This window comes from Protopterus annectens, chromosome 4.part1 (genome assembly GCF_019279795.1).
Source record: "Protopterus annectens isolate FY-2018-M chromosome 4.part1, PAN1.0, whole genome shotgun sequence".
Classification (NCBI taxonomy): Eukaryota; Metazoa; Chordata; order Ceratodontiformes; family Protopteridae; genus Protopterus; species Protopterus annectens.
In genome coordinates, this window is record NC_056734.1 from 414,499,444 (window position 1) to 414,524,917 (window position 25,474).

General features: G+C 42.2%; 1 protein-coding gene across 1 annotated transcript in view; it reads left to right on the top strand.

Annotated features, from left to right (window-relative positions):
• The window catches only part of UGGT1 (UDP-glucose glycoprotein glucosyltransferase 1), a gene marked incomplete in the record, with an annotated part of 2,149,769 nt that overhangs the window by 308,483 nt on the left and 1,815,812 nt on the right, over nucleotides 1-25,474 (top strand). Inside the window, 1 exon segment of the mRNA XM_044070228.1 lies at nucleotides 5,338-5,398. Within this exon segment, the coding sequence (XP_043926163.1) occupies nucleotides 5,338-5,398 (61 nt within the window).

Here is a 25,474-nt window from a genome sequence, read left to right on the forward strand (position 1 = left end):
TCTGTCCCTGTCTGGTCCATTAGGCCTACCAGAAGCATTGTGGATATTGACTAGGATAAGATGTTGAGAGCATTTGCCAAGATCCAGGTAGACATGGGTGTCATTCCCTCTCCCTTGACAATGAGGGCAGAGAGAGTTGGCCTATCTCCTGCCATGTAGTTGGTACTTAGCCAATTCCCATTTTGGATCTGGTGGCTTTGGGAGTGAGATTTCCCGCCCGATTGTTCACGTCAGTGTTGTCAACCTAGGGGCCTTGGTTGACTGTCTCAGTTCTTGACTCCAAAGTCTTCAGAGCATATAGTGTTCCAGGGTCAAGAGGTTGATGCTGATCATCCAGAATTAGGTTCAACCCTGTCAGGAGGCCATCTTGGGCTGTGGGCAACATAGCACTTAATAGAACGACACCAGTCTTCTCCTTGGATCTGATATAATCATCAGCACTAGGAGACTGATAATCTGATCCTTTAGCCTTATTTCCAGCCCCTGATCAGAGATTACTTACCTTGTTGCTGTCTGCTCCATCCCCTATGACACTTTTGAGAAAACTTTAGTCCACCAATCATCATGGGAAGAGGACATCTTTTTAACCTCTGATCCTACCCAAACTGCCAGTGTCACTGTGTCTATTTGATCTTATATTCCCCAAGGACAGTATACTTCAGACAGCCTCTAACCATGTCTTAATCAATGTGCCTAGGCACTTATGATTCTTCTTCTGTCTCTCCCCTCCTGAACTGCACAGTACGTGTAAGAGATGATACTTAGACTTCCCTCAGGAGTCTTTCATGGCGCACGCTAAATTTGTGTAAGGAGAAGGAACCCGCAGGCCCTCCCACCCCGAATACACTTGTTTTGGGGAGTTGATGTAAATGTGGTAGTTGGTCCTCCAATTCCTTTTCTCCTGATGAGAAAATGTTCTGTTTGAGGCCTTTGCAGCAGGCCTGTCTACCTTCTAGGTGGTAAGCCCTTGCTGGTAAGTTGCTTGACATGTCATCTTGGAGAGGTTTTGCTAGGATCCAGATATAATGGAATCTGTTCCACAAAATTCAAATAATGTGTTTATCCCTCCCAAGGATTGCCAACCCTGGAGCAGAGGCTCCACGGTTCCTCCCCAACTGATAATCTAGGGTAGTAGACCATTTTGGGAAAGGTGTATATGCTATGTGAACTTTTTTCCCATTGAGCAGTAAGTTGCATCTCTGTTATCAGCAGGGTACAAAATGATTTAAGTAATGAACTATTGTAATCCCCTAAGAGACCCCAGACAACAAATGAGGAAGTCCATGAAGGCTGAACTGACTACCATGTTGTCCATTACTAATATCACCTTGAGGCTGGTTTCCAATGCAGCAGATCAGGCAATTAGAGCAGCAGGTACTGGTGTTGCTATGCATTATGCTTGGCTGGGGTTATGTTTCGTGGACAGCTGTAAGGTGCCATTTTGCAATGCTTCTTCCAATGAGTCCTTACCTTTTTATACCTAAAGTGAAAGAAACTTTTGTCTAAGAGCAGGTAAAGGAAAGGAGAGAGGCAACTCTGGTTCAGGAAGTCCCAGCATTTTCGCCAGTACTCCTCTTTCTCCAGGGCCTATTGTGACAGGGGGGGAGACTTTAATGTATACCACTGGAGGCAGAGGCTATGGTAATCCTATTCCCATGAAAACTTGGCCCTTCTTACAAGTCCCTCCCAGATGTTCTACCCTGTCAAAGAATAGTCACAACCAAAAAGTATCCTGGCTGCTTGAAAGAATCATCCAGGAGGTCCTACCAAACCACAGAGAATCTGGAGTCAACTTGAGAATTCTTTTTAATTAAAAAAAAAAAAAAAAATGCAAAGGCCAGCCTGGACCTTAGTAATCTAAACATGTTTGTAAAAAAAGCAATATTCCAGATCACAGCGCAAAGGGGATTAGATGTGCTCAATAGACATTAAGGATATTATCACGTGAAAAAATTGCACAGCAGTCCAAGAGGTAAGTGCACTTCCATCTGTGAGCCAAGTCACTATCAGTTCAGGGCTTTGCTGTTATGTCTCATCATACCCCCCCCCCCCCCCGGTGTTCACCAAAAGAATGGCAGTGGTGGCAGCACATCGTAGGCTACAAGGGTGGGCTCCATGTGTTCCCATACGTGGACAGTTGTCTCTTCACTGCAAGAACTGCAGGATGTTTGGAACATAGTAATAACAAGATCATAAAAATCCCATTTTGCTCCTGTCCTCAACTCTTGTAATTTCATTTACTAGATATTCTGCCTATCTGAAATCAATTGCAAGAAGAGAGATCTTCAACCTTCTGCACAAATGATCAGCCATCTATGAGGTCCTACCAGACAAGAAAGGGTGAAGTTTTTGCGCCAGCTTCTTTTTAGTACCCAAGAAGACAAAGGACCTCGAGCCTGTTTTCAGTTTGAAAAGCCTAAATCAGTTCATTCTAAAATATTCTTCACAGTACAATCCATCCTTCTGTGTCTGTCACAAGGGGACTTGATATGCTGTTTGGACCTCTACAATGCTTACCTTCATGTAAAAATTGCCAAGAAGTCCAGGAGTTATCTGTCTGTCCCGACAGGAGCCAGTCACCATCTGGTAAAAATTCTTCTGTTTGGCTTCACCTCAGCCCCCAAGGTGTTCCTCCAGTGCATGTTTGTGCTTGCGGTGAACCAGATGTGCATAGTTTGAAGTTTTCTTGCACTTGATGACTCGTTTGCTGTTCTCTTCTTAAACAGAGTCATTGCTGCTGGAGAGTTCATGATCAGTTTGTTCCACACATTGGAAGTCGCACAGAAAACATAGCAAAGTCAAATGGAAACTTCACAAGCTCCCACTTTTATAGTTTTTTTCTCTGGACATAACACATTAAAAAACAGGCTTCTCCCACACAGGATTCAACCTGTTCAGACCTGGTTCAAAAAGTAGTATTTTCTCAGTATGTTACAGAAATCAGAGGCTGCAGTAGCAAGCTCCTTTTCCTTTCAATGTCCGGAGTTTGCAAGAAACATTTGAAGTGATGGCTGCAGGCACCCTAATAAGCAAGAGAACTCATTTAACGCACCCATCTTCCTTGCAGGCTGTAATTAAAGGTGCCTTTGTGGGGCCATTTTCAGGACCAGATAGTCTGTGGTATTATGGTCAGAGATGGAGTCCAGTTTGCATGTATGTTAGCATTTTGAAGATGACGGCATTTTGTTATACCTTCCAAGACTTTCAGAGCACTCTATTCCAAATTCAGATGTAGTAGTGATGTGCTATAGAAACAAGCAGTGGAACAACTTCTTGCTTTTTAGTCAGGAAACAGAGTTGGTGAAGGTGCTACTTTCTACCACTTGTTTTCAGATTATGGATTTTTATTCATGGAGCAGCTAACTTGCTACTGGACTGGCTCACCTGTTGTCTTCTGGTGTCACATGAGTGCCCCTTGCAGAGAAGTTGTTCAGTAGCTGGGACAAGCTTTGCTGCAATTGGTTTGCCTTTCCAGCTAACTCCAAATGTATCAACTTCTTTTCATTAATTAACTCCCCTCCCCAAGCCAGGGGAGCATCCCAAAGATGCACTTATCCAGAAATGACCCTCAGAATTCCTTAAAACTTTCCCAGCTTCCTCCTCTCATTTCATCTTATTCTAATTGATTGAGAAAGCAAAACAGCAGAAGTTCAAGGTCATTATCAGTGTCCTGTTCTGTCTTCAACAGGTATAATACCCTCTGCTTAAGCCTCATCTAGTGGAGAAACCTCTCCAACGTTTTGTCCTCAACACTCTGTTGTCACATTCATTCTGTGTGCCCCTTCCAGATTTTCACTTCTTTCATCTAATTGCATAGCTGCTCCAATTCTGTTGATGGACAGAGGTCTGACCATCCCCCTCCAAGGGCTCCAAGTCCTTGTTTCATCATGCAAATACAGTACTTGGAAAATGTGCAGAAGTAAATGGGCAAGATTTTTCCATTTGGGTTTCTTCTCAAGGACCTTAAATCTTCACCAGCAGATAAATAGAAAGTAATGGTGAGAGAGATTCATTATACAGCACGTGCATCTGTGGAAATCTGCCCTTGCAGGTTAAGCAATACACTTTACAGCATGGTATCGTTTAGCACAGTAAGTTACTGCTAGAGACTGTAACTGCTCAGAAAGTGGAACTATGCTTTGTATTCAGTAGCTACGTTTTGCCCCTTCACCTGAAAAATAAATACAAAAAGATTAGAATGTAAAGCACTGTAGAGATGTTTGCAGTAGAAGGTTCATATTTAGTCTAGATGTGGGATTGGTGGTTGGACACAGAACAGGTAAGAACGTTACTCTTCATCTTTTATTCATATACATTTCAAGCTGATGCACTAGAGAGCAGAAATTACAAGTCCAGGAGCACATTTTTGTGTTTCATAGTAAATTGGTTAGTAGTCTACACCCCCCCCCCCCCCAGAACACTCAAGTACTGTGATCCACACCTTCTGTAGTATTCCAAATAGTTCTTGTTATATGAACTGTTTATATATGCAAATAATGTAGTTCTTTTGCACAGCTAACTTTTGTGCTTGGGTGACTTCTACCTTCATGTTTCTTAAACCCTCTGATTAACATTAGTTATTGTAGATGCTGGTACACTTTTCATGCTCTCCTCTTTCTTGATTAATTTCTTCATCTCTGCAAGGAAGCCAGGCACTTCATTTTTCTGTTGTACTTATTGTGGGGATGTTGATCTGCCTTTTGTGTGGCAAGATTGGGTCTCCAAACACTTTTACACTAATATCTCTGATGATGTGAGAAAAGATTCATTGTGATTGGTGTGTTCATGCTTTACTGTTTAATTTTTTAAAGAAATATTTTGTTAGTTTCTGCTTGTTATTGAAGGTTCCAGTTGTAATGCTCATCTGACTGATAATCATACCTGTCAACGTGTTAGCACAAGAAATCTGGGCAAAGCTTGAAGTAATGGGGGGAACAAAGGGCCAAAAATAGGGACAGATTTTAAATATTACTCTTATAAACTTAGAAAAGTGCTAGAATAACAGGATTTGTGTTGGCATACATTTTTCTGAAGGATATGAAGTCTGAAACTCAAATGTATGTTATTATTTAGTGACTTCAATCCTCAGTGATTTGCCAGAAAACCATAAATTTTAAGATGGACAGACTCAAAATATGAGGTGAAAATCTAGACAGTTGAGAAGTATAGACTAAGATCTTGTTGTTGGCTGCATTAAATTTTTTACTTGCTCTTCACTGTGGATTCTTGTATATTGGCTTTTTTTCAGATGTACATTGAATACATTCAAGTATTTGCGAAAATTGTGCATTACAAGCCATTTACCATTCCTGTTTTATTTGCTTTAACCTTTTTTAGGTCTTTAACTAGAACTGTGGTAAACTATGCCTTAAAGCTTGAAATAGAAGAAAATCAAAAGGTAAGTTTTGGGTTCCCCTTCATTGTTGTGCATGACAGGCTTTCATTCATTTGTTTCCAGGTTCATTTAATCAGAGTTCTGGTGAGGTTTTTCTTGATTGGTAAGTGCAGTAAGATTGATCAGCACAGCCAATGAAGAAAATGCAGAGTAATACCAAAATGTTTAAAAGCTTCTGATTTGTAAATGCATTCATATTTTCAGAGCTACTTATTTTCTTGGAATAATTTAATAATCTGATGTCAATTTTTATTTTATCCTCAACTGATGAGTTCATATCTAATCCCTCGGATCAAACTCTGCCATTGCTAAAGCTCGTGGCAACAAAAAACTCTCGAGCTTCTCCCTTACTCATAATGATCTAACCCAAAGTACCACAGATCTTGTTTGCCAATATAAGAGAACGATATGCTGACAGTTGCTCTTGAGCAGATAAGTTAGTAAATTTTGAATTTTCTGTATTTTTCCTAGTAGCGAAACCTTTCTAAGGTCTATTCCTTTTTCTTCTTTAATCCCTTATCTAATCACCTACTTTTTTTGCCATTTCTTCTGCTTAGTTATCTCTCTTTCCCTCTCCCATACAATTTTTGTACATTCGAATACTATTGTTAGTATTCTTTCCCTTTTCTCTGCACACAGTGTAGTTTACTTATTACCATCGCTGGTAAATTCTTTTCCTACCTATCACCCTACCTATCACATTTAGAAAAAAAAACACATTTTCTTTCTACTGTTTCTTTCTTCACTGTTATTCCTAGCATGGCAGAGAGAGAAAAAAGTCCAGCTGCATTAAAAAAGATGTTTTAAGTGCAGGCATAAGATTCTGCTATCGGTTGCCCACACTTTGTGTGTATTGTCAGGGTCCTCTCCATTTGCAAGGAGATTGCTCTGTCACGAGTTAAACCACAGAGGTCCAGTAGAGAGAAAAAATAAGTTGATATTGAAAGGGCTTCTACCTTCTTCTTTCGGAGGGCATTATCTGGAGCTGTGTCCCCTAAAAAAGCTAAAAGATCTAAAGCTTCTTTTCTGAGCCCTTCTACCTCTTCCTCTAAGGCTTCTGAGCAACCAAGGAAAATACACCCTTCTGATCCAACTTCTCCTTCATATCTTAAAGGAAAAAGACTAAATTTTCAGATCTGACCTCAATCTCTGATTTGAAGCTCACAAAAAAAGGGATTCATCTGATTCATCCTCAACATCGGTTCCAAAACAAAAGAAAAAAGACATATCTGTTCAGACTTCTTCAGATCAGTGCATAAGACATTTGATCCGGCTACTCCATCCAGTATTGTTTACATTCCAAGGACTAGATACTCTCCTTCAGTAGATCCCAGTTCCCTCTCCCTTTTTGGACAGACTTGGGTCCCCATTATGATTTTCTACTCAAGATTCCAGGAGTTTAACAGAAGAAGATTTGAAGAGAGTGGTGAGGAGAATTCTCTCAGCATGCACTCTGATAGGTCCCCTTTCAGCTACTACCTGTTTGAGTCAGGAGGTCCGATCTTCTGGCACTCCCCCTCTTCCAGTTCCTCCTCTGACTCATTCCACTATCTGAGTCCTTGAATCCGAGCCTTCCGGCTCCATTTGACTCTGATCTAAAGGTACCTTTATCCTCTGATCTGAAGTTCGCTCTGAGCACTTTGGTTAAGTCAGGTCCAGAGAGCTCTCGGAGCCAAGGCTTCCTTGTCAGATCCAAGGTGTTGGAGTCGACTCCGAAGTTGTAGGAGCCATCTCTGCACTTTGGAGCCTCAGCAAGGGTCAGCTTGGATGGGGATTGTCCTTGGAGCAGGGAGGGACAACGGTCCAGAAGCTTGTATTTTTGGATCCAATGTCATCTCCTTCTGTGGGGAGGTCTGCCTCTGAAGCTATGGAGAGAGCATTGCCTGTCTCAGCTTCAGACTGTTCTTACCCCCTCGGATCCTCAGTCTACAGCCTTGACGTCTCTGTGCTTAGAGTGTCAACCCTCTTTTTCCACAGGGACAGCCAGTACTGGAATCCCAGACTTCCCAACTTCTTATACCTCCTCAGAGCATCCCACTGAGGAGGTCCCTAAGAAGAAGACATAGAAAAGGAAGCACTTGGACTCCCCAGAGGAGTCCATCACAGAAGATACAGATTTCGAGGAGGGTGAAGGGTCCCCATGGTCACCTCCTGAAAATTACTCATTTGGAGATATCCTTGCAATCTTGAAACAGAGAGGTGGCTGGGCATCCAGCAACCTTTCATCCAAGGAGTATATATTTCTGGAGGCTTTTCGGACTGGCCCGTCTACCTCTTGGGTGACTCCGCCTGCAGATGAGCTGATTGAGTTGATCTCTTGGTAGGCATGGAAGGATCCCAAAACAATTGAACCAATACCTTGGAGACCTGACAAAATTATGGCGCCACCGAAGACTAACAGTTTTGGGGAAAAAAGTTCCCGTTGATACCATATTCATGGCGGCAGCCACTAAAAAAGGAACTTGCAGAGTAGATTTTCACTGTTCATCCCCCCAACAAGGAGTCTCTGGCCATGGACAGGTTTGGGAAGCATGTATGTGCATCAGCGACCTTTGCTTTAAGGTTATTGAATTACTTGGCATATTTCACAATTTTACAGAAAGATTTAATTAAGGAGCTTTCAAATACCTCTCATGTGCCGTTTCTGAGGAAATGTAGTCATTTGTTACTTCTCAGTTGGCTACCCTGTAATCTATTTCCAGTTCGTCCATGAGGCTCATTTCCCATGTAGCAAAAGGAACCTCAAGGGCATGGGTTCAGGCATTTTCTTCAGGAGGCATGCCTCGATGTGCTTATGTGATTTTTTCTGGAGCCCTTCAAGTCTTCATTCATCAATGCTGCTTTTGATGTTGTGTTTGTTTGGCCTGAACGTGAAATACATATATCTACATGTGATAAGGATGGAAAGACCCTTTTTGCCTTGGGCACATTTTTTTCAACACCTGAAAGATTCTTTTCCAGGAATCAACGAGGTAGTTGAAAGATGTGGTTCAAAAAGTCCCAGGGACCTTTCCAGGACACACATGGAGGAAGTTTCCTCATGGGTAGAGGGGGGAACTCTAATGGTAGATGCTGCTCCCGCTGCAAAGGTGGCCTGCAAAGCCCAGGAGTCCACAGATTCATTATTTGACAGACCCTACAAACACTACAGAAAGGAGGTCCAATTGCCCTACTCTGGAGGCAGTCAGGGGGGTTGACTATCCCCACACCAGACTGTTTGGCTAGAATTAACAGATACTTGGGTGCAGAGGAATATTTCTGGAGATTATATAATACTATTTTCCCTTCCTCCTCCATTTTCAAGAAAAATGCCAGATGTTCCACCTAGTCAGATGGATCAAGCAGCCATTCAGGTACAAAAGCTGCTAGAAGAGAGTCATCCAAGAGGTCCCACCAGACAAGTTAGAATCCGGAACTTGCTCATGATTCTTTAGTGCCAGAGAAAACAGGGGACTGGAGACTGATTTTGGATCTCAGCACTTTGAACATGGCAGTTTGCACCAAGTTCCAGATGGTCATGGTTCAGTCCATTCTCCCTTGTATGGGCAAGGACAACTGTATGTGTTCGACAGACTTTCAGGATGCGTACTATCACATAAAGATGAACAGACAATCCAGAAGGTATTTACGCTTTCGTCTGGGAGCCAGTCATTACCAGTTCGGAGTTCTGCCCTTTGGTCTCACCACAGCCCCCAGGATCTTTACCAAATTTATGGCAGTAGTAGCAGCTCACTTGAGACTGCTAGTATTCTGGGTGTTTCCATATCTGGATGACTGGCTCATTACTGTCCCAAACAGGCATCAATTAACAAGGGCAAGAGATCAGGTTCTCCAGACATGTTCTCATCTAGGAATAACCATAAACTATGAGAAATGTCAACTGGAACCAACCCAAAATTTGGAGTTTATAGGAGCACTGTTAAACACAGTCAATGATAGCCTTACTATATTTTTCAAGGGTTCAGACTATAAGGTCACAGGTCAGAAAAATAATCTGCAGTACCAAAATTACAGCCCACCTTTTCCTGAAAGTCCTAGGATCAATGTCTGTAGCTATAGCCCTAGTACCTTTGGCCAGATTTTACATGAGGATCCTTCAGTGGATGCTAGCAACACAATGGCTGATACTTTACCAACTCATATCAACCCCAACACGAATCATTCATATATGCAAGAGGGATCTCGAATGGTGGATTCAATTGGACTAGTTCCTACAAGGCCATTCATTCATTCCTCCTCAGCCCAAGGCCATAGTGACCAGTGATGCCTCCCAGTTGGGGGCGGGGGACATTTTCTGGGGAAAACCGTTCAAGGCACTTGGTCCCTCGAAGAGGCCAACTTTTGCATATTAGTATTCTAGAGATGAGAACAGTCCTTTTAACATTACAGGCCCTTCAGAATTCTCTCCCTCTGGAAACAATTGCAGTTCAAGTGGACAGCATGTTAGTAGTTTGGTACATCAGCAAACAAGGAGGAACCAAATGTTATCCCTTATGTCAAGAAGTACTCAATGTGGCAGTGGGTGATCTTATTTAGCCACTTTCTCATAGCAACACACATTCCAGGAAGTCCGACTTGATAGCAGACAAACTGAGCAGGTGCATTTGTCTACCTCATGAGTGGTCTCTCAACAAGAATGTAGCGGAAATTATTTTCCATCAGTGGGTCCAGCCTTGCTGTGATCTTTTTGCTTCTCTCCTAAACAATAAATGCAGCAGCTACTGTCCCATAATACCCTCATAGGGGAAATCGCCAAGAGATGCTCTCCTTTATGATTGGCCCCCGATCTACTTTATTCTTATCCTCCAATTCTGCTAATTCTGAAATTCCTATAGAAACTGCCATGTTGAAGAGCAAAGTCATCCTCATTGCACCATACTGGCCTCGACAGATTTGGTTCCTCCTCCTTTGGCATCATTTACTTCACCAGCCTTGGATTCTGGATCTGACTCAAGACCTTCCTTCTCGTCTGACGGGCATGATTCATCCAGGCTTATCAAACCTCAGGCTGGCAGCCTGGCTTCTCCATTTCCATTAATAGCCACCTGTTCGACATATACATTTGGCTTCCCATAAACCGTCTACATGAAAGCTCTACTCCAGTAAATGGAAAAGGTTTCTTTATGGGGCTCCCCAAAATAATGTTGACCCTTTCTCCGCTCCCATGCATAACATCCTGGAATTTTTGGCTATACCTTTTAAAGAGGAGTAGTTCCTCAACAGTTAAGGTTCAGGTAGCAGCTATATTGAATTTTCATTTTGGATTTGAGGGTTCCTCTATTGCTTCTCATATGCTCTGCAAATCTTATTTTGAGAGGCACGCTTCTTCTAAGACCCCCTTTCAATGTACCTACACCCCCATGCTCTTACTCATCCCCCGTTCAAATCAGCAGCTAAGGAACAGGTTCCTAACCCAGAGACTTCCCATACTCTGGAACAAACTTCCCATTCACATCAAGCAGAGCACTTCACTGGCCTTCTTTAAGAGAAATCTTGACAAGTGGATGGGCAATAGGAAGTTCACCCCAGGGATCACTTCAGTGTGCTTGCTTGACAGGGCACTGGGAACTAACTTTGGGCAGCATGATGCCAGGGAATTTTCTTGGGCTAGGCTTATAAAGGCTCCAGGACCATTAGCCTAGTACACACCTATAAACCTATAAGTGTGACCTTATACTTTCTTGGCAGGCCATTTTTCTGGTAGCCATTACTTCTGCCAGACAAATTTCTGAGACTCAAGCGTTGTCTTCATAACCTCCACACTTGATTTTTCACAAGGATAAAGTTACCTTACAAAACTAATGCATCCTTTCTTCCTATGGTGGTATCAGAATCCAATATCAATCAGTCCATTAATTTGCCAATATCCTTTCCTAAATTTGCTAACAAGTGTGAATTCATGTTACATTTATTGGATGTTCACACACTTCTGTTTTTACCTAAACAGAACAGAAGACATCAGAAAATCTGACCAATTGTTTGTCTCATTAGAAGAAGTAAAATTAGAAAAGCTAGTTACCAAAGTAACTTTAGCCAGATGACCGATTGATTGTATTTCATTTATTTATAATAATGGTTTTGGTAAGGTAATGCCCAGTTTATGGGCCCATTCATCTAGATCCATGGCATCTTCCTCTGTTTTTCAGCCTAGAATGTGCTTGGATATTTGTGCTGCAGCAACTTGGGCCACTCCCCATACTTTTGTTATTCATTGTAAATTGGATTTGGTCTCCAGAGGTAAAGCATCATGTGGTTCAGCTGTGCTCAGTAATATACTTCCTTGAGTCCATCTGGGATTTTAGGTAGCTGGGGACTCTGTTCTATTAGCTGAGGATAGAATGAAAATGGACAACATCAGATAAAGAAGTTATGTACTCACTATAATGTTGCATCTGTGTTGTCCATTTTCATTCTTCCTCAACTCCCCACCCACTAACCCCGTCCCTTCTTTTTTGCTCCAGATGTCTTCTTCCTATTTGTCTACAAATATTTCCTTTCTAAGTAAGTCAGCAGACAAGATCTGAGGTACTTGGGGTTAGAGCATTATGGGTAAGGCAGAAATTTGAGAGTTTTTGGTTTACACTAGCTTTAGCAATAGCCGAGTCGGATCCAAGGAATCGCATCCAAACCCATCAGTTGAAGAAGAATGAAAATGGACAACACAGATGGAATTTTATGGTGAGTACATAACTTATTACTTTTTATAGTCACTCATGACTTTCTGAACATTTTGTTGAGGTGGCTTTCTTTTACTTGAGCCCGCTAATTCCTGCAACATGGAATTAGTCCCTTAGAACCTACCAGTTTCTTGATTTTTGTTGCTTAACTGTAAAACAGGTTCCTAATTTCACTTGGTATGTAAACTCTCCGTGGTATCCCCGAAGTCTCAAAACAACCCACTAATGTGCAGTGGGTCCAAAAACAAAACAGTGTAAGAAACTTCTCTGTGTGGAAGATTTTCAGTCCATATATTTCTAGTTAATCACTGTATATTAATCAGATCAGACAATAGTAGTAGAAGTAGCAAACGTAAACTCGTCTTAAGTCAAAACAAAACAAAAAAAAAATAGAAAATATATATATATATATATATATATATATATATATATATATATATATATAATATATAATTTTACAGCATTGATAAGTATTCAAAAGTAATCCAAGCAAGGCAGGCAGTCTGTCTCCAGTCGAAAATCCTTTATTAAGTACACAGACCAAATTAATTAAAGATTTTTTAACTGGAAACAGACTGCCTGCCTTGCTTGGATTACTTTCGAGTACTTAGTAATGCTGTACAATTATGTATTTTCTATTATTATTTTTTGTTTTGTTTTGACTTAAGACGAGTTTAAGTTTGCTACTTCTACTACTATTGCCTGATCTGATTAATATACAGTGATTAAGTAGAAATATATGGACTGAAAATCTTCCACACAGAGAAGTTTCTTACACTGTTTTAAACTTGTTTTCCCCTACCACTGTACAGCTTGTATTCTACTTTGGTGCATGAGCAGATGTGTTTCTGTGAGATGCCATTGGTTGCTGTGTCTGTAAAGGTATGTAATATCTGGAAGTGCACTGTGCCTTCCTTTGCAGGGAATGGATCATGACTTAAACAGTCAGGAATCCGCATGCATCAGACTACTGTAACAGCTTACTAGCATCAGTGCTAAGTTGCTGTGAATCTCTTCATGTCAGACCATCAACGACTCTGCTGCTTTAGCTCACTTACCAGCTTGGTTCTTGTCCTAGTCCATACACTTTTTTTTTCTTCTTTAAGTTAGTATTGTACTTCTTTTGAGCTTCTAATAGATTTTGAAGAAACAGCTGATATTCTGTGTAGTGTCCAGTGTAACAGTACTGACTCTTAGGATTCCTGTCTGCAGAAGCCCGATAGCTGGCTTGGCTTCAGGAGCTCTTTCTGTATTTGCCTGGCAGGTTTCCTTCCACTCAGACGTTAGGACAGTGGTATAAATGAATGTCAGATGGCACAATCTTCAAATCTTTCCTTGTCACAGTTAAATGAGCAGTAAGTTATTCAGTTAGTCTGTCCTTCACATGTGCTGTTAAATGGAGGTCCCATGTGTCAGAATTTGTGGAAGCTCAGGTAGATGAAAAAGATTCCCAAATTTCCAGTACAAGGCATCTCGGTGTGCATATATATATATATATATATATATATATATATATATATATATATATAATATGTACACATACACATATAGTGTGTGTGTGTATAAATATCTGTGTGTGTACTTAAATGTATGTATGTATACATGTGTGTGTGTGTGTGTGTGTGTGTGTGCATATAAAATTTGTATTGAGATGTGCATATCAGTAAATAGATACGTATATAGATTGCGTGTGTTGCATGAACATTGCTCTTAATTCCAGAGCCAGTCATGAGGCCAGATGATGATATTAAGACTGAAGTATTTCATCCATTCTTTCATAAGCCGTGTATTGGATCCCTCACTCTTCTTCAGGATACCATATTCACATTTATTTTGCCTGGAGTATACACCAGTAGCTGTTTGCATTGTTATATCTATATTCTGCTGATGGTAGTAGATTCCTCTGTTACCAGTTTTGAGGATTTTGCATGATCTGTAGAACAGTAGTAGCTTTTTGATCTTCTGGCAGTATTGTAATTCTTGAATATTTGATTGCACCCACATATGAATATAAGGCTTGTTGCCTTAGTAATTTTAACTCTAGCTAGGTTCCCAGCCATGCTGTGAGAGTGGTATACATAAATACATGTGTGTGTTTACAGACAAGCATGCACATATATATTCCATTTTTTTAGAAAATGGCTTTGAAAATGATGCTGTACTGGTTAGGTGCTCTTCTTTAGCGCACCTTATTAGAAGGACTAATTCAGGCATACTCTGTATATTTTTTTAGTAGATTTTAGAAATATTTTAGCTTGGAGAGAACATATATTTGTAAGTGACTAACTACCTGCTTAGAACATGAATCTGTAGACAGCCTGCACAGAAATGGGTTTATGTATAAGTATAATAGATAGCACTTAACAGGCAGCAACAAAAAATCTTATATATGTTATTTATGTATGTACATGAAAGCATTGTGCAGATGTGTGCATTTTTTTTTAAATATGAGGTATAGATACCAAGGTCACAAGGAATGTGCAAAGAAATTTGGATTTCTTACTTTTAACAATGTTTGCGGAATTACAACCCATCTGGTAATGCGACTGTAATCTGTACTGTTAAGAAATTATTTTTTACTCAGCCACCATCCATAGTTTTAAAGAAATGTGTAATACACATCTCTGCAAATTATTCCTCCTATAAACAAAATATGTACAACATTTTCAGCTGTTCCCTCTTCCCCACATAGCCACAAAGGAATATTTGTAGATGAGCAGTCATTTGTCTAAGCAAGTATAGATTTGTCATGTGACTTCAAGGAGTGGTAGATATTCTGAGAACAGGTGTGCATAACTGCTTACACTGAAGGCTGTTCAAGTAATTATTTATGCATCCCTGTGTTAATAATCAAATGATAGGTCTTGGTACAGCTCTCAACTTGTTACTTCAAGAATCAGCACAAAACAAAAGCTTAGCAAGGATGAAAGACCTTAAATCAGGGACAATCTTTATAAGTTGGTTAGCAAGATTATAGGCTAAAAGGACTTGCATTAAATAAAATACATTCTTAGGGTATGACTTAAATGCCTGGCACTGTTTTTACTGTAAGTGTCACTATTCATTCTCAAAACCAGAAATTGTATCAGGAATGCAGCAAACATTTTGGCTAAAATTAATGAAATCAATGCAATTCAGGGACTTGAGATTAATACCTTAGAGCAAGTAAGCTACTTTTACCTTTTAAGACTTTTTATGTGTTGTATCCCCCCCCCATTTCAACTTGCATTTATTCTGAGTGTTTGTGTCTTTCGGCTTTTCCCGGTTAGGGGTCGCCACAGCGGAACTCCGGTCCGCTAATTATTGGTAGTTGATTTTTACGCGCCGAGTTACCAGCCCTGACGCACAAGCTTCAACGAAGGTACACCCATTCACGCATGTCTCTACGCAGAAGACGCTCTAGCTGAGAATCGAACCGGACAGTGTCTTACTGTGAGGCGACAACGCTACCGCAGCACATTTATTCTGAGTGTATTCATGATTAATATGAAAGGTAGGTATAGTTTGTTCATTTTCATTTAGTTTCTGAGATTTGCCAAATCAGTGAAATGTTGATAACATGTTTCTACCCTCAACGGAAACAAATCTTTGTCAAATGTACTCCAATCAGATTTTGGTACTTTGTATGCTGTTGTCTCTTCACTTACTCTTTCTTTGCACTTTACCACGAGGTCATGACTGCAAATACTCCTTTTGGCTAAGTTTGTCTACCATGTTAATGCATAAATGAATGAGTTTGGTTTGCTAGCTTATTTACAGCGTCAAGAATATGAAGAATCTCCATGGCAATAAAAACACAACTGTATTGTACTTTTCCTTCCTATGGGCTTGCACAGCAGTACCCATGAAGAGGCTTCTTTGATTTGATGCTGTGTTCGAGATGTTTGGAGGAAGGGGAATATAGGCTGTGCAAAAGCATGGTGTGTTGTTGGGCAGTGTCTGTAGCAGCATATTCATCATATCACTGCATTCATAATAGCAAATGTAGAGCCAAAAAGTGGTAAGCCTATGTGTCAAACTTGTACACAGAATTGGTTGAAGCACATGACTCGCAATAATCAGGTTAGGCAGCTAAGTGTAATGCACAGAGACAGTATCATTGTGAGTCGGTTGAGTGATGTGGCATTACACTATATAGAGATCACCACAAAGTCTGTTCTCTGTTCTTCCCTCACCAAGAATGATGTTAGCTTTCCTAGAAAATATATTTGGGAGGGTCACCAGGGCAAATTTGAACAATATCATAGCAGGAGTATTACTGTACAAATGACTAGTGATTGTACACATGGAACAAACATTCATGGAATGGATGGTGTTTCCTAGCAGTTTCTCACCTCCTTGTATGCCTTTAAAATGGTGTTTGTAGTCAAGTTATTCATTCTTCATTATGGCTACTATGTCTCTGTACTGGATGGTACTCCATAGCTATCAATGAAGTAGTGAAAATGTGGGACGTTTCATGTACAAGTACATATGCATTGTCCAGATTTCATAACCATGTAGAGGTAAGTGCACTTCCATCTGAGAGCCAAATCACTATCAGTTCAGGGCTGCATTTATATCCCATTTAATGCTGATTCGCAGTTCATTTCTGAACTGCCATGCATCAACATCCTGTTGGTATGCTCACTGTCTGCTTTAATCGCTTTTGTTGTCCTGCTCCATTTTGGGTTTTGAAATAGGGCACACTTTCAATGAGTAGATGTCCTTCAAGGATGCATCTGCAGTCATAACAAATGGGTTGTCCTGTCGTCAGGCAGCCCTTCGGTCGGCCGGATTCCAAAGTCTGGGTCCGGCTTCTGCTGATGTCGCACTTCACCCGACGTCATCTCTGCTGGTCTTCGGGTATAAAGGCATCAGCCGACGCCATTTTCCTCAGTCTTTCTTGCCGCGCGGCGCCCGAAGCAGAAGCTGTTCGCAAGTGCCGGTCGGTCAGATCCAGAGATTACTGCTACCGAATACTACTTCGAAGACTTCTAAAAAGCTAAGTACCCGCTGGGGACTCTTTCTTGCCTCAGCCGATGTCAGAAAAAGTCAATAACTGTTTAACTTGTGGGAAACAAATACCTCATAAAGATTTCCACTCTTACTGCCTGCCTTGCTTAGGCCCAGACCACGACGTAGCAGCCTGTTCGGCCTGTGCTTCCTTCAACCGACAAACGCTTAGGCGTCGGTCGGAGTTTGCTGAACAGTTTTTCGCTCAGATTTTGCGTACATTATGCCGCCGGATCCTCTGACTACCCAAATTGTTAAAAACGAAAGAAAACCGACACTGCGGTCCGCGGTTTCGCTGAAACCACGGTTAAGCAAGCCGCGAGTGTCTCGGTTTCGCCGAAACCGAAAACCGTCAATCTTCAGCCGAATCCATGACTACTACTGAGGCTCCTGCTACCTTAGTTGAATCGGCCTCAGAAGTTTTGCCTACTACTGTGGTTCCTAGTGATTTATCAGACACCATTCCTTTGGATGTCTCTACCCCAGCATGTGGTGCTGCTAGGCCTCCTGCAGCCATGTCTATTAAGGCCTTTGCCAGGGCTAAAGCAGCCAAAACTGTTAAATCAGTGCCTGTTAAGCCCCCCTCACACAGGCCCACTTCTAGTTCACAAATGCTTACTCTGGCTGAGGATTTAATATCCTTAATTAGGGGATCCCAATCCCACCCAGACAGGGCCTCTCAGCCCCCAGAAAAGAGACCTAGAGCAGAGCCCCCCGAGCCAGTGTTAATGCTGGTTCACAGTTCATTTCTGAACTGCCATGCATCAACATCCTGTTGGTATGCTCACTGTCTGCTTTAATCGCTTTTGTTGTCCTTCTCCATTTTGGGTTTTGAAATAGGGCACACTTTCAATGAGTAGATTTTAATGGACTTATGTAACACATACAGGTAAATGATGATGTGTATCCACAACCTTCCATGAGCATAAGCACTTGACTGGTCATCATGCATTGGTGCACTTCACACGATGTCCTTCAAGGATGCATCTGCAGTCCTAACAAATGGGTTGTCCTGCCTCAGGCAGCCCTTCGGTCGGCCGGATTCCAAAGTCTGGGTCTGGCCTCGGCTGATGTCGCACTTCACCCGACGTCACTGCGGCAGTCAAATGGGTATAAAGGCATCAGCCAACGCCATTTTCCTCGGTCTTTCTTGCTGCGCGGTGCCCGAAGCAGAAGCTGTTCGCAAGTGCCAGTCGGTCAGATCCAGAGTTTTCTACTACCGAAGACTTCTAAAAAGCTAAGTACCCCGTTGGGGACTCTTTCTTGCCTCAGCCGATGTCAGAAAAAGTAAATAATTGTTTAACTTGTGGGAAACAAATACCTCATAAGGATTTCCACTCTTACTGCCTTCCTTGCTTAGGCCCAGACCACGACGTAGCAGCTTGTCTAGCCTGTGCTTCCTTCAACCGATGGACACTTAGACGTCGGTCGGAGTTTGCGGAGAAGTTTTTAGGTCCCGCTTTTGCTTACAAAATGCCGTCGGAGACTCCGACTTCACATTTAGCTAAAAAGCGTAAGGAAAAGGACCGACACTCGCGGTCCGCGGTTTCGGCCGAAACCACGGTTAAGCCAACCATGAGTGTCTCGGTTTCGACTGAAACACAGTCCTCGGTTCTTCCTTCGGCCGAAAACATTCCTCCTGCAGCCGAGGCCTCACACAGCATGGCTGAATCTGCTACTGAAATTTCTCCTGCTGTAGCAGGCTCCCAGGATTTATCAGATACTATTCCTTTGGACATATCTACTCCTGCACGTGGAGCTGCTAGGCCCCCTGCATCCATGTCTATCAAGGCTTTCTCTAGGGCTAAAGCAGCTAAATCTTCTAAGGCCTTGCCTTCTAAAACCCCCTCACTCAGGCCTAGCTCTAGTTCCCAAATGCTTAGCCTGGCAGAGGATCTCATTTCTTTGATCAGGGGATCCCAGCCTCACCCTGACAGGGCCTCTCATCCCCCCCCAGAGAAGAGGTCTAGAGCAGAGCCCCCTGAACCAGTTTCTACGGATTATTCTTCTGATGATTCAGAAAACTCAAATCCTCCTGAAGGCCCTTATTCTCCATATGAGGATTCTGACGCAGAAGACTCCATTCCTTCTCCCTCTCCTCCTGAGGAATTTTCTTTTGGGGAAACCTTGCATGCTATGAGGGAACAATTTCAATGGCAGGGCCAGGATTTTTCAGATTCAAGGAAACGGCTCAGGACCTTTTTGCATTTGCCACAGCATAGGCCTTTAGCCATTCCTCCAGTACTAACAGTTGTGGATGATGCATTCAATGATGCTTGTACTGCCCCTGACTCTCTTCCTCCGGTCCCTGCTAAGCCCGACAGATACTACAGGGTCCCGGACACACATTATCACCTTTATAAGGCTCCTATTGCAGATCCTGAAACTATTTGTCAAGGCCCCAAAGCTGTAGCAACTACCAAAAACCCCCTCCCCTCTGAAAGAGAATCTAGAGCATTAGAGAGATGGGGTAAAAAAGTTTATACTTCTGCTACTCTTTCGGCTACGGCTTTAAACTGTCAATTCCACATGATTCAGTATCAGGAATTTTTGTTAGATCAGTTAAATAAAAAACTATCCTCTCCTGAACCTATAGACCGTAAGTCCCTTCAGGATTTGGTACATAACACTCAGCAGGTCAGTAATCATTCCTTAAAATGCGGCTATGATGCACTGGAGGCTTCCTTTAGATCAGCTATGACTGGTACAGTGATCAGAAGGCATGCATGGTTAAAAGAGCAATCCTTACCAGACCATGTAAAGTCAAAGCTCCTAGATGCTCCCATGGAGAAACTCAGTTTGTTTGGCTCCCCTGCACAGCAAGTGTTAAAGAAGGTGGAGGAAAAAGCAAAATCTGTCCAAACAGTCAAGGACTTCTTACAGGTCCAGCCTCCTAGGTTTAGTAGAAATTGGCCTTCGAAGAATTGGTCCTTTCCAGACACCAGAGCACAGAGAGGCAGAAATAGGTGCTCAAGAGGCAGAGGTCAATCCAGAGGTGCCTACAGGGGACGTCAGTGGCAGCCTAACAACCAGAGAAGTACTGCCACAGATCCAGCTACTACCACTTCCACAGGACAGTCACAGTGACTTGGCTCTGATACCGCCTACCAGGGAACAACTGGAAGCACCCTTAGGCGGAAAGCTAGCCTTATTTTCAGTAAACTGGCATTACATTACAGGAGACAAATGGATTTTACAGACAATAGACAAAGGTTACAGGTTTCACTTCCATACTCTACCAAGGAAGAGAGGAATGCCAAACCTACCACCAAACCAAAAGACAAACGCTCAGGAACAAATCAACCACTTACTAAGGATGAGAGCTATAGAAAAGGTACCGGCTATGGAACAAGGACAAGGATTTTATTCCAGACTTTTCCTGGTGCCAAGAAAAGAAAACCAATGGAGGCCTATTCTCGACCTGTCCGCTCTCAACACATATCTCATTGTTCCAAAATTCAAAATGCTGACCCTACAGCACCTTCTTCCCATGCTGGGCAAGGAGGCTTGGCTGGTGACTCTAGATCTCAAGGAGGCATACCTGCACGTCCCTATTCGACCAGATTGCAGAAGATCCCTCAGATTTCTTGCAGGATCAGAGCATTATCAATTCTCAGCATTGCCCTTTGGCTTATCTACTGCGCCCAGAGTATTCACAAAATGCCTGGCGTCAGTAATTGCCCATTGCAGGCTTCAGGGAATTCAAATTTATCCATACCTGGACGACTGCCTGCTACAAGCAGACAACAAGATCAAATTAACAAAAGATTTGGAAAAGGTTATTCACCTACTACAGGCCTTGGGATACACAGTCAACATAAAAAAGTCAAGGCTGGTACCATCCCAAAGGATTACATTCTTGGGTGCAGAACTGGACACATCAAATCAAATGGCATTTCTCACAGCAGAAAAGCAAAAACTACTACCACTCTATTTCAAGGCATTAACAAAGCAGAACCAGCTTACAGCAAGGAAAATCCTGCAAGCCCTGGGTTACATGGCATCCTGCATAATATTGATCCCACATGCCAGACTGCATATGAGGAAGTTGCAATGGTACCTAAGGAATTTATGGTCTCAGCACAAGCACAGCCTAGAAACCCAAATTCCAATAATTCCATGCCTGAAACAAGAATTCCTGTGGTGGGCTCAGGCCTGTCAGTTGAACAAAGGACTGCCTTTCCACAGCCCTCACCCAAGCCAGACTATCACCACGGACGCCTCAGACCTCGGTTGGGGGGGCACGCATGGCAGACAAGTGTATACAAGGCCTATGGACACAGGACCAGCTGAACCTACACATAAATCAAAAAGAGATGCTGGCAGTGAAACAGGCAATTCAGTCCGTTTCTTCAACAGGGTCACTTGCTGATAAGGATGGACAACACCACAGTTATGTGGTATATCAACAAGCAGGGAGGCACACATTCATACCCTCTATGCCGGATGGCAATGGACCTGTGGAATGTGGCCCTGAACCTCAACATTCAGCTCCAGGCCTTATTTGTGCCAGGAAAAGAAAATATATTAGCAGACACATTAAGCAGAACTACCACGGATTCCCACGAATGGATGCTGCATCCGGACATCTTCAAAACCATTACAGAGAAATGGGGGCTACCAGAAATAGACCTGTTCGCATCCCCACACAACCACCAATTGAGAAAATTCTGCACAAGGACATACCACCCACTTGCTTGGAAAGTGGACTCCCTATCCTTCAGTTGGGAAAACCTAACAGCATATGCATTCCCACCTCTACCTTTGATGCACAAAGTGCTACTGAAGATCAAAGAAGATCACCCAAGGATCATACTGATAGCTCCAGACTGGCCGAGACAGCATTGGTACCCGCTTCTGAGAAGTATGTCTCGGACACACGCATGGCCTCTACCTCTAGTTCCTCTGCTGCTAACACAGAACAACTTCAAGATCCTGCATCCAAACTTGAAAACACTGCAGCTAGCTGCCTGGAATCTTACATGAAACAAAATAACCCAGATTTATCTCAGAGGGTTAAAGACATTATCCTGGAGGCTCGCAGACCCTCCACAAGGAAGACTTATTCAGCAAAATGGAAAAGATACCTAATTTGGAGTGCAGCAAAAGGAGAAAATGTATCATTGGCAAACATAGCAGAACTTTTCCACAATGGCCTGTCTTACTCCTCCATCAAGATTCATGCATCAGCAATTTCAGCAGAATACAACATGGATCCTCCAGTCTTCTCTCATCCTCTACTCAAGCAGTTTCTGAGAGGAATTAAAAAATGTATAGCCTCCAAGGAAGCCACCTCTACCTACATGGAACCTGAACTTTGTGCTGGAAAAGTTAACACTTCCCCCTTTTGAACCAGCAGCAACAGCAGAATTACAGTTCTTATCTTGGAAAACTGCTTTCCTGCTTGCAATCACTTCAGCAAGAAGGGTTTCTGAATTACAGGCATTAATGGCAGTACAGCCCTTCCTTATCTTCCATCAGGATAGAGTGTCCTTGAGAACTAACCCTACTTTTATGCCAAAGGTGGTCTCCAGGGTATCATTGAACCAAGCAATCCACCTACCAACATTCTTCCCCAACCCACAGAACAGGGGGGAAAGACTACTGCACACCTTGGATGTACACAGGCAATTGCGCTACTACCTGGACAGAACCAAGAACAATAGAAAAACTGACCAGCTTCTGGTAGCATATGCAGCAGGAATGGAAGGAAAAGCAATTTCAAAACAGACAATCTCAAAATGGATAGGAAATTGCATTAGATTTTGTTACTCCTTTCATGGGAAGACAACTCCAGAAAACATCAGACCTCACTCCACAAGGGCTACAGCCACTACTACAGCTTTCTTACGAGGAGTGGCTACCAAAGACATTTTAGAGGCTGCTACTTGGAGCTCCGTGCATACATTTGCCAAGCATTATAATCTGCCTTTATACTCCAGATCCCAAGCAGGTTTTGCAACTGCTGTTTTGCAAGGGATCTTAACTACACCATAATCTTCTTAGTGCCTCCTCCCCCAGTTTGGCTATGGTATTCTACCCATTTGTTAGGACTGCAGATGCATCCTTGAAGGACATAGTACAGTTTTGTACCTACCATAAATGTAGATGTCCGAGAGGTATGCATCTGCAGTCAGGATTATCCACCCTCCTTCCCCTCTGTGGTACTCCTAGGGTATTTGCCCATCTTGTAGCTAGCTGGGGGAATCTGTTATGGTGTATTTGTTTGTATATATGTACATACATGCTTATTTTTTGTTTGCTCTCTACTGTTTGGAATCATTTGCATTTATCCAAATTTAGCCTTCCTAGAGGGTACCTGGCATCTGGGGCAAGAAACACTGAGGAAAATGGCATCGGCTGATGCCTTTATACCCATTTGACTGCCGCAGTGACGTCGGGTGAAGTGCGACATCAGCCGAGGCCAGACCCAGACTTTGGAATCCGGCCGACCGAAGGGCTGCCTGAGGCAGGACAACCCATTTGTTAGGACTGCAGATGCATACCTCTCGGACATCTACATTTATGGTAGGTACAAAACTGTACTTTTAGTAAAGCTCCCTATTCTCATCTGTGCATGTGTGCTGCTTGATTGTATGAGATGGGAGAATTGCTGTATAAAGGAAACAATAACACTGTACATGGTACTGCTGTGCACACATGCTGTTGTGTCTTATACAACTTTAGCTTTGCCATTTTGATTTGGTCAGCTGAAGCCTGGTGTTTGGTAGCTGAATACTGGATCATAGACCAACAGCTATTCAATTGGACTACCTTATTGGGATGTTGCATATGTATTTTACAGTACTCTGCAGCAGCATAGGCATTCTGAAGGCCACTTTGTATGAAATTTATGAATCACACAAGGTCGGTTCAAGTTCAGTTTCTTGCATACTGCCTGTAATTTTTAATTGTCTTTGCTCATCTAGGATACTACTCGAATTCACTAGTTCGATGTGTTATGCAGTAGCCCCCACTCATTAAACACTGTTGAGGAGACAGAAGACTGCTAATGTAGTTGCACATTAATATATAGTCAGCATTGTATCTGTCGACTTAAATCTTAATTCCTGGCACTTTCTAGAGAATAATTGGGGGTTGGCATAATGGTTAAGTTGTTAACCATACAAGTTGAAAGTACGTACAGGGTTCGATTCGCACCTTTGAAGGGATATTGGCTAGGGTTAAAATGGCCTGCAAAGGCAGCTAGCCTGGTAGTCCCCTACAAAACCAATTTGGGTGGGAGGTTGGCATAATGGCTAAGGTGTTAACCTTACAAACACAAAGTGCAAGGTTTGATTATCATATCGGGTAATTGGCTAGGCTTAAAATGGCCCACAAGGGCAGTTAGCTTTGTACTACTCTATGAACCTATGAACTTCTGCACAATTGGAAACAAAAGCTAAGTTGTAAACAACTAAACAACAAATAAACAAGCAAAGTTTTTGAAGGATTGCATTTTCTTCACTTTTGCAGTAATTGTTATCCCTTGGGGAAGAGAGGTTTGTGTGATCTTTTGAGTATACTTATTTTTAATTTGTTTCCTGACTATATTAGCTCTACAAGACAGTTATTTTAATGCGTTTCACTTAAAAAGTTAACAGAACAGATTTTGCACCAACATGTACTTCTGGAAATAAGAAATATGAAAACATGAAATTAATGTCTAATTTTCAGTGATTTACCAGAAAATCCAAATTTATGAGGCAAAATCATGGATATTTGAGAGCCATGAGACATGCGGTACAGAAATAGCTTTTTTCAGATCATAGGAAATTACTAGGCCAGGGGCCCCAGGGCCCAACATAGCCAAATTTAACCCATGTTCTCAAGGGTGTCTGGTTCAAGCAGACACTAAAATCAGCACCTAAATGTCCTGTCCAAGAAAGAGAGTGAGTTTCCAGTTACCCATCCAGTCATCCAAATGCGCTTAAATAGGGCCACCGAGGGGCTTTGTTTAATGTGAATAGGAAGCTTGTTCCAAAAGTGTGCCAACCTCTGTAAGACAAGTCTGTCTCTCCAGCAAGTTCTGTTGATGGCACATACCAGGTTAAGACCCTTAGACCGAGCGACCCATGTGCCATTTGATTTGCAAATGTGCAGCATTTCCATTAAAGCTTGGTCAGAGATTGCTCTGTATGCAAGGTTGCTTTTAAGCAGTCTGCACGACACAGAGTAAAGTGACAATGATTTCTGTCTGTCTGCATAAGACAGATCTTGAAGACCCTGAACTTTTTGTAAGGAACCTCTATGGTCTCTACAGAAAAGAACACACCAAAGGAAGCATTGTACTCTATTATTGCCTGATGATGGAAAAGTACAAGGGATCACAACCTTTTTTTTTTTTTTTTTTTTTTTTTTTGAGGCAATGCTCTTACTTATGAAATGACCAATATAAAATGCCCTT